This window comes from Kogia breviceps, chromosome 8 (assembly GCF_026419965.1).
Source record: "Kogia breviceps isolate mKogBre1 chromosome 8, mKogBre1 haplotype 1, whole genome shotgun sequence".
NCBI lineage: Eukaryota > Metazoa > Chordata > Mammalia > Artiodactyla > Physeteridae > Kogia > Kogia breviceps.
This window is the reverse complement of record NC_081317.1, coordinates 7,374,427-7,386,592: the sequence shown is the minus strand read 5'-3', so window position 1 is coordinate 7,386,592 and position 12,166 is coordinate 7,374,427. Positions and strand designations below refer to the sequence as shown.

General features: G+C 57.8%; 1 protein-coding gene, 1 long non-coding RNA gene and 1 other non-coding gene across 9 annotated transcripts in view; 2 read left to right on the top strand and 1 right to left on the bottom strand.

The window, feature by feature from the left end:
• Window positions 1-1,089: 1,089 nt before the first annotated feature.
• LOC136794712 (uncharacterized) lies at window positions 1,090-2,327 on the bottom strand. Its single transcript, XR_010841844.1, has 2 exons — window positions 2,256-2,327; window positions 1,090-1,458 (listed from the first exon to the last, which is right to left on the bottom strand). It is a non-coding gene; the product is annotated as an uncharacterized lncRNA (long non-coding RNA).
• CERCAM (cerebral endothelial cell adhesion molecule) overlaps window positions 1,895-12,166 on the top strand; it is a 28,124-nt gene continuing 17,852 nt past the window's right edge. Inside the window, exons 1-3 of one of the 7 annotated variants that reach the window (XM_067040611.1) lie at window positions 9,521-9,603; window positions 10,187-10,536; window positions 10,698-11,797. In XM_067040611.1, coding sequence (XP_066896712.1) covers window positions 11,795-11,797 — 3 coding nt within the window. In that variant the 5' untranslated portion in view covers window positions 9,521-9,603; window positions 10,187-10,536; window positions 10,698-11,794. Of the gene's footprint in view, window positions 1,938-3,902; window positions 3,915-9,210; window positions 9,604-10,186; window positions 10,537-10,697; window positions 11,798-12,166 lie in introns of those variants that run through there. The other 6 variants (XM_067040607.1, XM_067040613.1, XM_067040612.1 and 3 more) reach the window with 6 other exon arrangements.
• On the top strand, window positions 11,120-11,328 carry LOC131762072 (small nucleolar RNA U3). Its single transcript, XR_009337152.1, has one exon. It is a non-coding gene; the product is annotated as a small nucleolar RNA U3 (small nucleolar RNA).

Here is a 12,166-nt window from a genome sequence, read left to right as displayed (position 1 = left end):
CAGAACTGCCCTTCACCCAAAAAGAGAGCAGGGGTTGAAAGCCAGACTATCCAGACTCTGAGAAAGGGTGATATGATAGGGCCATCTGGGAAAGGGGCGGCAGAGCCAGTCTATGCTGACCAGTCTGGGTCCCAAGCTACTTCCCTACCCGTCTGTCCGAGGCCAGGCTTTGCCCCACCAGCTGCAGCCAGCGGCCTCAGGACGGAGCAGGCATAGATAAGACTGCAGAGCCCCACTTCCCATGACCTGGAGGAAAAGCTTTGTGTGCTGGAGGGAGACCTCAAAAAAAAAAAAAAAAATTAGGGCATTAACATCATCCCGCCCCCAAACTTTGCTTTCCATTAAATGTTAATAATTTCAGGTGGAATTTCTCTCACTCTGGAGATGAAAGTGCCAAATGGTTGTCCTAACAGTGTTGACCGCGGTGTGTGCACGTCATTCTCAAGGCTTTGTGGGCAGACGACCCCGGGCTGGTGAGCTTCTCTCCAGCACTGCTGCAGGTGGAGGCCCCCTGGGTATGTGTGTGGGGGGGGTGGCCATGTTGAGGTTACGGGTGCAGGTGCTGTCTAGGGAGAGGCTGTATGACCAGCCCGCACTAGGTGCTGAGGTCAGGGTCTGCATGTTAGGGAACAGGGTAAGGGACAGCCTCCCTTGAAGGATCCACCTGTCCCGATTCTTGTAACCTGGAAGTGCCTTCCTGCCTCCAGCCCCGCTGAGCTCCGGAGTGCACCTGTATCCACCCCCGCAGGACTCTGGGCGAGAGGAATCCTTTCCTGCCTGCACTGGGGAGAGGAGGGGTGAGAACGGGATATCCCTTCCTCCGCAGCGTGCCAGTTAGTGGCGAGGAGCAGGGCAGGAGGCCGTGCTGGGGAAGCCAGCCAGGTTCTCCACCGCAGCTAGGGATGCCAGCGTGACGGCTGAAATCGGCCAGGGCCACACTCCAAGCATTTTGGGTCATTTTCAGCTTGAGTGCAAAAGGGGTCAGGGATAGATGACCTGGGCTCAGACCCGGCGACACCCAACTGCCCCCCCGCAGCCCGCAACTCCTGAACCCACTTTTGAGGAAATAAACAAATAAATAAACCCCACTATCTCCAAAGATTTGTCTTTAATGAAAAGAATTCGTTTGTCCAAGTTCTATTTCCAAAGCCGAGGCTGCCCCGCTGGGGCAATGAGCGCATCATTCCCGACGCTTTCTCCCACTCCAGCAGCGGCTGGAGGAGGCTCAGCCCATGGGGTCGGTCTGGAGGGGCTGGCGGGAGGGGTCGGTTTATTGGGGATTTAGGGGTCGGTTTAGGCTTGCTATGGGGATATTGGTGGGGGAGGATGGGTTAGAATCAATTCAAAACGAGTTAGCAAGCGCAGTCCGCCGGCATCTTCTTTCGTCCCGGACTTTCTGCGGCTCGGGCCGAGGGCGAGCTCCCCGGACCACATTGGGGCCCCGCCGCGGCGTGCCAGCTTCGTTCCCGGCCGAAATTTGAAAAAGGGAAAAACGACGCTATCGACTGGAGGACCCCGCCAGCCAAGACTGATCACCCGCAGAGGAGGAGGAGAACGAAGACGACGACGAGGGGAGGAGGATGGCGGCGCTGGTGACAGGGACCGGTGTCCCTCCTTCGCGCGCCTGGCCAGGGCCGCGATCCTCGCTCGCGCTGGGGCCAGCCAGCCGCCACCCCGAGGAGTCTCGCCCGCGTTGAGCTCGGTCCCTGCGGCTCCCGCCCCAGTCGTGCCCGGAGCTCAGCCACAGATGTCCAGCCACAATTCTCGGTTGGCCGCAGACTCGTACAAGAATTGCGTTTGGACAATCAGTGGCGAAGCCCCTGAGTTCAGGGCCCCGGTCTCCTGCGGGGTTCCGCCTCGCTCCTTAAAAGCGCCGGACCAGATCTCCGGAGATTCGCGGACCTCGCAGATGCTCGGCAGTCGCGGCCCAACCCGCGGTAAGGTGGACGAGCAAGCACGCGGATCCCGACCCTGCGTGGGGATCCCGGTCGCCCCTGGCGCGTGTCTCCTTCGGTCGCGGCCCGGGGTCCCTAGAGTAGCCCGCGTTGGGTCTCTACGCCGCCCCAGGTCGGGGGAATCTCCTCTGTCAGTCCCGGGGAACCCCCGACTCGCCGCTCCCCGCCCCCAGCCTGGGCTCCCCGGGTTCTCCGGGAATCCGGAAAACAGGGACCCGAGGCCGGGTCGCGTTTCCGAACCCGGGTTCCTGGATGCTGGACTCGTGGGTCTCCCGCCCCCGCCCAGCCCCGCGCACGCACCGGCTCGGGCGCTCTCCGCTTCCCTGTGGCTGAGTCGCGGCCGGGGCGCCGGCGGTAGCAGTGGCGGCAGTGGCTGGGACGGCGGGGAGCGCTGGAATGCGCCGCCGGGTCACCTGCAGCGCCCGGGGAGCCGGGCTGGGAGCCGGCGAGCTGGCGAGGCGCAGGGCTGAGCCCGAGCGGGCGCCTCTGGCGGCTCGGGGCCGGGGCGGGCTTTTAGTGGGCCGCTCCAACAATACGGGCCTGGCGCGGAGAAAGGGGCTCGGCTGCAATTGGTACTGGATTTGAATAACGCCACGGGGCCATCAATGGTCATTGTGTCGGCGGGTAATGAATCTCCGCTGTCTCTCGGGCTGGCCAGGCAGCTGCAACCTGCGCTCAGGCAGCTCTTAAAGACATAGCGTGCCCCTCCCCAGGGGCCACCCCCCCTGCACCGGCCGGACCCCTCGCCCTCCCACCCCCACCCAGCATCCTAGACTCTCAGTGCCCCGCCAGCTCCTTCTCCTGAACCCTTTGCACGTCGCCCCCTCCCTCCTCTTGGGCCAGGCACCCGCATCTCGGCCCTGCGCTCCCATGGACCCAACTTAGGCCCCTGGCCTTGGTTGAGCTCTCCAGGAGAGCCCAGGGGCCTCCAGAATCTTTTAAGGCTCAACTCTGGCCTTCCATCTGCATCTAAACCTGAGGCCTCTGGAGCCCTCCTGCCTTAAGCTCCTGCCCCAGGGGCTTCTAGCTGGAGGGTGAGGGGGAACGGTCTAGAGGTCAGAGGGTCACCCCCTTAAAAGGCTGTGCTGCAGGATAAGGGAGGAGGGGATGCAGTCCCAACCCCCAGGCTGAAGATGCCATCTCGAGAGAACACACTCCCACTAGGGATCTGGAGACTGCCCTCTCTGCGGCCAAGGACAAGGGCTTATTCCCAGGATACCTCCTGCAGGCTCCTGGCTATCTCAGCTCTAGCAGGGTTGTGGGGATGGGGGTGGGGGAGCAGGAGGGTGTGAGAGAGGCATGGAATCTGTTCATTCTTGTCATTGTCTCTTCCCCTGGACAGCCACACTGGTCCAGGAGGGCAGGGGCTCTATCTAGGTCTGGTATGCCCCCAGCCCACCCCAGCCAGGTCTGGCACAAAGAAGGTTCTCAGTCTACTGGGAGATACAGACCCAGTTCCTCACCTGCAGAGCTCACTCAGCCTGTCTTTCCCAGTGAGTCTCACACCCTGGAGGGGACTCTGTGGCCGTTCTTCCTATGCATTCTGCTCTCCATTTACCCCAGGGTTCCCCAGGCACCCCGAGCGCCCCTGCCCACGCCCTGAAACCCTCTCCTCTCCCCACAGTCTGTGGGCCGCCGCCACGTGCCCCGCTGAATTGTGATGATTGCTTGGCCTATTTTCCTCCCTGGGACGGGGAGTGGGTCTTACTGATGATCTTTGTGCGTCCAGAGCCTAGTACCGTGCCCTCCCCCAGCCAATCGTTGAAAAGCCATTGCTGACTTAAACACGAGCCACGCGAACTTCTTGGAGTTTCTTACGGAAGTTGAAAAAATAAGGCTTCTGGGGAGTAATACTTGAAGTCAAGGTTTTGTAGAGAGGGAACGCCGGCTAAGCAGGTCCTGACTCCTGTGAATGCTCCGTCTGGTAAAAATAATAACAACGACAACTGTGACAATACCGTAAGTACCAAGCACTAAGCGCCTTAAAGGTAGGAGCCTTTTGACTCCTCACAACCACGCTGGGAAGTAGGCACTGTTATCAGCCCCATTTTACAGATGAAGCAACCGAGACCGGTTTCCTCACTGGGGACTAGGCAGTTAAGTCCCTAGTCCCCAGCTGGCAGGTGATGGAGCCAGAGTTGGGACCCGCCGCACGCTACAGATTCCCAGCCTTTACGTGGCAGATATGCAGGGGACTGGCGTAAATGCGCACCCCAAACGGTGAGACCCAGGAGGCCCCCCCGTATCTGTTTGTAAATTATAATCCAGTTCCAGCCCCACCCCAGCCTGGCAGAAACACAGCCTTGACAGAGAGGACGAGAGTGGTCCCTGCACGAGTGGGTCGGGAGGAAGGCTTTTCCGTGTATGTGAGAGCTACTGCTTAAAGCCATCAGCCCCCGGGCTGACGCGGAAAAGGGTCAGGTCCCCTCACCCTCATCCTCAGGGAAACTGAGGCGCCTAGACGGGTCCTCCTGCTAGTCACCGAACAGATATTTATAGCATGCCTACTGTGTGCTAGTCGGGGACCCGGCATGGGCAGAGGTCCCCGAAGGAGACGCACAACAGAGCACCAGGGAAGGAGAGCCGCCCCGAGGAGCTGCCAGCCAGGTGAAGGCGGGCGGAGCGCCGACGCGGGCACTGCTGCAGGAGGAGGGAAGGGCACCTCCAAAACTAACACGCAAAGCACAGCTTGGTGAGTTTGGGGAAGGAAGGAGAGTTGGCGTGGCTGGAGCACGAAGGGAAAGTGGAGTTGCAGCTGGGGTTGACCCCTCCGGGCCCCGTAGGCCACTGGGAGAATTTGTGATTTTACCCTAAACGCAGTGGGGATCCGGAAAGGTCTGACGGGTTCAGATTTACATGTTTAAAGGTGTGCTGGCCCTGGAGTGTAGCAAATGGGAGGCAGGGGGGCGGGATAGGGGCAAGCTGGTCAACGATGGAGACCAGTTAGGCTACTACTGCTGGTTTGCAGGTGTGAGCTGGTGGGGAGACCTGGACTTAGGTGATGGCAGAGCACAGTCCCCAGCTGTGTTTTGGACAGTCTTGCCACTAATGAGTAACCTTTAGTGAGCGCCTGTGGTGTGCTGTGTGTACGCTGGAGCCTGGGGGGAGGGGGAAGGGAAAGAGGAACAGAGTCTGATGTTGCCTGTCCACAAGTATCCATCCAGTGGACCAGTGGACAGACAGACACACAGCAAAAGGAACCAGCCCCAGTGAAAGGAGGGGAGCCACGGGAAAACCCTTCAACTGAAGCATTAGCAACATTCTCTGGGATTACAGACGACTGAGTGATCCGTTCCAACGGGGAGGATGTGGGAAAACGGCTGGGAGAGGCAGCATTGCCTTGGGCTTCCAGGCACGTGAATTCCAGTAGACTGAACGTTAGTTATTGCCTCTGTCACATGGGGCCATCATGCCTGTCCTGTGTCCCTAGAGATGGTTATTAGATGGTCGTGGTGTTGGGAAGGTCCAGACACGCCTTGCATTTGCTTGCAGTCAGGTTTTATCATTATCTTCCAACGTATACAGACACATACATACGCGTTCAGGCTCGGGCATGCACTCAACTATTGCTGCCCTCTGCTCTCTCCCTTCTCCCTTGTTAAGAAAGACCAGCTGTCAGGAAGAAGGTGGCAGAGTCTCCCACACTGCCAGTTAGGCATGCCGTTCCTACCAGCACTGGCATCTGACCAGGAACGAGACCAAACACTGTGCCCCGCACAAAGGATATGCTCAGTAATTGTCTGTTGAATGAGTGAATGAATGCTGTATAGGAGTCATAATTCAATGAATGGGTGGATGGATAGACAGGTGGATGGAAAAGCAGACACTGGGACAGCTGAATAGAAGAGAACATGAGTAAAGAATTGACTGTGGGTGCCTAATGTAGCCACTCAGCTGAGGTTCTAAGTATGGAGCTGGACGCATTGCTGTGAGGTGCTCCCTAAAGGGGGCTTCCTTCATGCTGCAGCCTGAATTCTGTGCTTCAGAGGCAGGCTCACGGCCAGAGCTTGGCAGGCAAGTGCACAGGAAACAGATGTGGCAACAGGTCGGTCAGGCTGCATCTCTGATCCAGAGATGTTCAACCCTGGAGTCGCGTCCCCAAACGCTCCCGTTCATCCGGTTTCACCGTGGCCTGGGAGAGAGGAAGGAGCCCTGCTATGACTCAGTGTGTCTCCTCAGGCCGGGCCCTTTTGCCCGCTCGTGGCTTCCACTGCCCCATGCGTGCAGAGTTCTCTAAGGGCACCGATGACCTCACATGGTGACGAGCTGGGCAACCTGCCTCGGAAATGAATTGACAACCTGCTACATCCCCCAAATCTCAGAAGATGGCAAAGCCAGGCCACTGACCCCACTCACAGGGATCCTAAGAACCCCTACACCCTGCATAGTATATTTCCGTTTACAAAAGATGTTCCTCTCCATGAGATGAGTGGAGGAAGGGCAGGGAAGCCTTCCTCCCCAACCTGGGATGCTCCATCCCATCGTGCTGTGCCATTGTCGTTATTACACGTATCCCTCTCGGAAAGCCCGATATTTACCCACTGGCGAATTTGTCTCTCCACTAGGGTGTAAGCCCTACGTGGACAGGGATCATGTCCTATTCATTGCTATATCCCCAGCGCCTAGAAGAATGCCAGACCCTTAGAAGGGGCTAACTTTTAATAAATGCCTGGGCAAAGGGATAAATAGATGGGCGGACGCATGGGTCATTGTAATCCAGTTCAGAATGACCATATATTAAGTCCTGGGCACTGGCCTAAGCACTTCTCATGGATTATGACAGCTTTGTGAGGAACGCTGTTACTGTTCCCATTGTACAGACCAGGAACCCGAGGCCCAGAGAGAGGACATGACTGCCCCCAGGTGAAGAGCCCAGGTTTTATTTACATTTTTTAAAATTTTTGGCTGTGTTGGGTCTTCATTGCTGCACGCGGGCTTTCTCTAGTTGTGGCGAGCGGGGGCTACTCTTCGTTGCGGTGTGTGGGCTTCTCATTGCGGTGGCTTCTCTTGTAGCAGAGCACGGGCTCTGAGCATGCGGGCTTCAGTAGTTGCAGCACGTGGGCTCAGTAGTTTCAGCGCGCAGGCTCCAAGAGAGCCCAGGTTTTAGATCCAAGTTTGCCTATCAGCAAAGGCCATGTTCGTACCCAAGCCACCATCCGACACGTCTATTTTCCCAGCACCCAGTGATGTTGGAGCCATTGGAAGTTAAGAGCTGGGACTCAGACATATTGCCTGATTCCAGTTATGGAAATATTCCGAATAGGTAAATCGATAGAAACAGAAAGCAAAAAATGGTAGCTTAGGGATGAAGGGAGGAGACGTTTGGGGGGAACGGGGAGTGAAAACTAATGGGTATGGGGTCTCTTTTGGGGGTGATGTAAAGTTTCGAAAGTTGATTGTGGCGATGGTTGCACAACTCTGAATACACGAAAAACCATTAGATTGTACGTTTTAAATGGACGAATTGTATGGTATGTGGATTACATCTCAGTAAAGCTGGTAAGAAAATGGTTGCAGGCTTCCCTGGTGGCGCAGCGGTTGAGAGTCCGCCTGCCGATGCAGGGGACGTGGGTTCGTGCCCCGGTCCGGGAGGATCCCACGTGCCGCGGAGCGGCTGGGCCCGTGAGCCATGGCCGCTGAGCCTGCGCGTCCGGAGCCTGTGCTCCGCAACAGGAGAGGTCACAGCAGTGAGAGGCCCGCGTACCGCAAAAAAAAAGAAAAAGAAAGAAAATGGCTGGAGCTCAAGAATTTCACCTCCTGCCGCTTACCTGCGAGGCACATCACATCATATCTCTGAGCCTCAGGTTCCTAAACCTGTAAAGTGGGGAAAATAAACGTCTCATGGGGTTAATGTAAGCACTAAATGAGATAATACATGCTATTATCCTCATTTTATCGAAGGGGAGACTTAGGCCCAGAAAAGGGAAGTGACTTGGCCTAGGATGCGCAGCTGGTGGGTGACAGATGAGGGGCTCTGGCCTGGGTCTCTGGGCACCGCTGCTTCTAGCGTGATGTAAACTGGGTCAGCATTTGTGCACCCACCCAGCCCACCACCAGCTCTCTCTTCCATCTTCCCCGTGTTCCCCCTTCTCTTGGGCTGTGAGGCCCTGTCTCCCCGCTGCCCATGCCCATGAGCCGACCGAGGTAGTGAGGTCCCCCTAGAGCACAAGACGCCCTCTCCCCCAGCCCCTACCCTGCTCCCCTCCAGGGGCCATGATGCTGTCTTGCCTTTGCTTGTAATAAAGAAAATATCTCAGCTACCCTTCCACGGTTGCTTGGCAACCCCAAAGGGGGGTGGGGGGAGCAAAGGGGAGGAGGAAAGGGGGAGGACTCTGGAGCCAATCTGGAGACAAAGAGTAGGATTTGGGTGACATGGAGCCTGTTCTTAGTGCGAACCTGGCCTGGCCGGGGCGACGGGTGGGGGCAGGGGGCTTCCTCTCACCCCACTGTCTCACACCAATAAATATGGATTAGGGAAATGGGCAGAGTTTTTCCCACGGGCCTGAAAGACCACATCTGACCTTTCTACCCCCTTTATGTACCAACATGACAGTCAGAGAGAGCAAAGAGCAGGACCCCCTGAGATGCCTCCCCCGTGGCCTTCTGACTTGGGGAAACTTTTCACCCTCCTCCTTCCCCAGGCCCCAGACCAGGTCACAGCCCCGCCTGGGCCCCGGTCCCAGAGACGAGGAGGAGGCTGCTCTTCAGGGGGCAGTCAGGAGCTCCCGGCCTCGACGGCACAGAGCCCAGGCGGGCGGCCCTGGGGCAGCCTGTGAAGGTGCTCCCTGCCTCCCGTGCCAGCCCCCTGCCCCGTGGCTCGGGCTCTGTGCCCCCGTCCCGCCCACCTCTGCCTGGGCCTCCTGCATTAGGAGCCCTGCTCTCCCCACCGGCCCTCCTACAGCCCTGTCCCACTTCCTCTTCTTTCCTGATCTCACTTCACATCCCTCTTTTCCCCCACCACCCTCGTTTCCATCTGGTTTCCCTCTTTTCCTCTTCTCCAGGGTGGGCCCCCCTGCCGCAGCCCCCCTACTTCTGCAGTCCCCCCCACACCAGGAAGCTCTTGAGGCTGACGTTCCTGAAGTGAAGATGGCAGAAGGGGTTGCAAAGGCGGGAGGGTGGGGTGGTGATCTCTCTCCCTGGTGCCCCGGCTCCCTGGCCGCTGGCCCGGGGTGGAGAAAGGCCTCCTCTCTGAATGGAGTCAGTGTGGAGACAGGAAAAGCAAACACCTCAGCCTGGGATGTGCTGGCCTGCTGGGGCGGGGGGGGCAGGATGGGGCAGGGGACTGGGCTCGTCTCAACCTCGCCCCGTCAACCCTCCCCTGGTTCCCGAGGGCCCATGGCTTCCTGGACCCTCAGCCCACAGTGTCCAGAAAAGGAGTGGGTTTAGGGACTGGGGACAAGCCCTCCAGGAGACACCTTTGCCCCAATCTTTTCCTGCCCCCCTGCCCAACCCCCAGCCAGTGCCCTTCCTGCCCAGCAGATGCCAGGAAAATCTGTGCCCGGGAAGGGCGGGCTAGCACCCGAGGGCCTGCCTGACCAGCCCTTCTCAGCAGCAGGAACTGGGTAGGGAAAGTCACCTTGTGCCAGAGATGGCCCCAGCAGTGCCATCCGCCTCCCGGGCCGAGGGGACCCCGAGATGCTCAGCCCAGGTGAGTGTTCCTCTGGGCCCACAGCCGGGCAGGGAGGGAGCGGGAGGCTTCGTTGGGGCTCCCTATGCGTCCCCAGAAATCTGTGACGTTTTCTGTCGGACTGTCTCGCCCTCTGTCTGCGGTGCGTCTGGCACTTGTAGTTTGGTGAGAGGAGCCAAAAGGACGATTAGAAGAGCTGGAGGCGATCTGGGGATGAAGGGAGACCGAAGGGGCTGGAGTCTGGGGGAGCGGGACTGCTGGATTCCAAGGCGACTTTTTGCTTAAGACCTGTGGAGTCACAGAGGCTCCCGTGATGCTCTCCTTTGAACACTTTGGATCCTAAAAGACTTTCGGAATGAGCTCAGAGAGGGACAGCAACTCATCCTGCGTGACACAGCGAGTTGGTGGAACTGTAACTCAAACCCACCAGGCCCCCTTATGACGCCAAGGGCAGAGCTGTTTGTGCTCTGGGCGCTGGGCGCGGCCACCTTGCCTTCGCCCTTCACATGCAGTATGGTCCTTCTGGATTTCAGGGGCAGTTGGGGGAGGGCAGACTCTGGATGGCACCTCCCAGGGCATCCCTTCCTTTCTATCCTCTCTCCAGGCACCATGCCCAGGGCCAAGCAACCCCTGCCCAGGCATCAGAGAAGCCACAATCTCTTCTGATGAGAAGGCATGGTTTGGTCCTGACCTTACAGATCCCAGAGACTATGGATGGCCCCCTTAGATCTCAGGGTCTCTAACTGTAGTCCCTTACGCTGTAATCAAAGCCCAACCACTCCTTGGAAAGCAAGGCCAACAGCTGACTGCCTGCTACAGGGTCCCCAAAGTGCCCACCTTGAGGTGCCCTGGCCATGGCACCTTCCTGAATAGAAACGGGCAGCCCTCACTGAGTCAGGTGCCGTTCTAAGGCCTTGCATGTACTTCGCTGAATGGTCTCCACACTCCTAAAAGGTGGGTTCCGTTTTACAGATTGGAAAACTGAGGCACAGAAAGTAGAAGTAACTATCCGTGGACCCACTGCCAGGAAAAGTCAGAGCTGGGATTCGAACTCACAGCCTGGCTCCAGTGCCCTGAGCCCTTAAATGCTCTCCTATCCTGCCTCTAATTCCTAGGAGGTCTCCACTAGAGGTCATTGTGTCCCGTCCCCGCATCTGGGTGTCTGCCCAGGCCAACCTCTGCCCACAGACAAGAATCATTCTAGTTTTTAAAGGCACCTGCTCCAAGGGTGGAGTTCCCCCTGGGGGTAATCAGACATTTATTTATTCATAGCCTTCTGGCTGGGAGGACAGGCCTTCCCACCCAGGACTCAGCAGGGTCCAGCTGCCTCGTTGCCCCTCTCTCCTTCCCACTGCAGTATAATCTATAATCAGAAGAGAAGCAGCCTTGCCTCGTGTCTCGGCCCCATAACCTCCAAGCTGTGTGTCCCTGGACAAGTGACTCAACTTCTCTGAGCCTCAGTTATCAACTGTAAACTAGGGTTAATGGTACACCCGCTTTGTGAGGTTGGTGAGGATTAAATGATAAAAGCGGATGAAAAACTCGACTTTCGGGAATCATGTCTGTAGTTTGTTACTAGAAAAGTTTCTCTGAACGTGTAGAGCACCGGAAACCGCGAGGAGGAGACACAGCATTCTCTCCTGAGTGTGAGACCTGCTCTCGGTGTTGCTTCTGCAACTGCCATTTGCCATTGATAATCGTTCTTCTCCTGGGAGAGTAAGAGGCAGAGGATGCTGCCTGAGTGTTCGCCATCGTTAAAAAAGAAAAAGAAAAAGAAAAAGGGTGGCGGGAGGTGGCTTAAGGCAGAGAGAGGTCAGCGATCACAGTGCCTGGCACCTGTGAAGTGCCCAGAATGAAGTGGTAAATGCTTATCATCATCGTCGTCACTGAGACCCTTCTGCCCTCAGGATCATCAGAGCCTCTTGCTTTCAGCCTTATAGTTTAGCCTCCTCGGTTGCAGAGAGAGAAACTGAGGCCCAGAGTGGGGAAGGGCTTTCTCAGCAGGAAAGCTCTCAGGTCCCCTCATTCCCAGCTGGATCCCCTGTCTCTTCTCCTTCACCCCTTCCCACCTGGAGTCGTGCCCTGGCTTTCCGTGCCCAGGGTCGGGCCCTGGCCCCCAGGCCTGCCCAGGCAGTGCCCAGCGGTTGGAAGAGTACACGCAGAGGCCCGCCCGGCGCGTTCTCAGCCCTGGCTCTTTGTCTGTCGCTTTGTGATGGTAAGTGCTGCTCCTAAATCAGTTCTGTGACACTGTTATTGTTGCCCAGGGCGCAAAGAGTCTAAACTTTTCCCCTGAGGTCAAGAATGTGGCCGGTCCCCAAGCCGCCCCGGAGCAGGGGCCTGGGTGGCTGGGGGTGGGGCTGGGGCCTCACCCCGAGCTGGGGCGAGATGTTGTGGGGAGGGGGTCAGCGGGAACAAAACGCTTTGAAATGCCTCCTCTCCATCACTGCCAACATTGTCCGCTGCCCACGGGGGGCCTGGCACCGCCTTGCCGGGGCTCCGGCCCCCAGCCCTGGCCAGGCCCGGCCCGGCATCTGAAAATGGACAGAAGGTTATTGTCCCTCCTCGAAGCCTTTTGTCTGCCCCA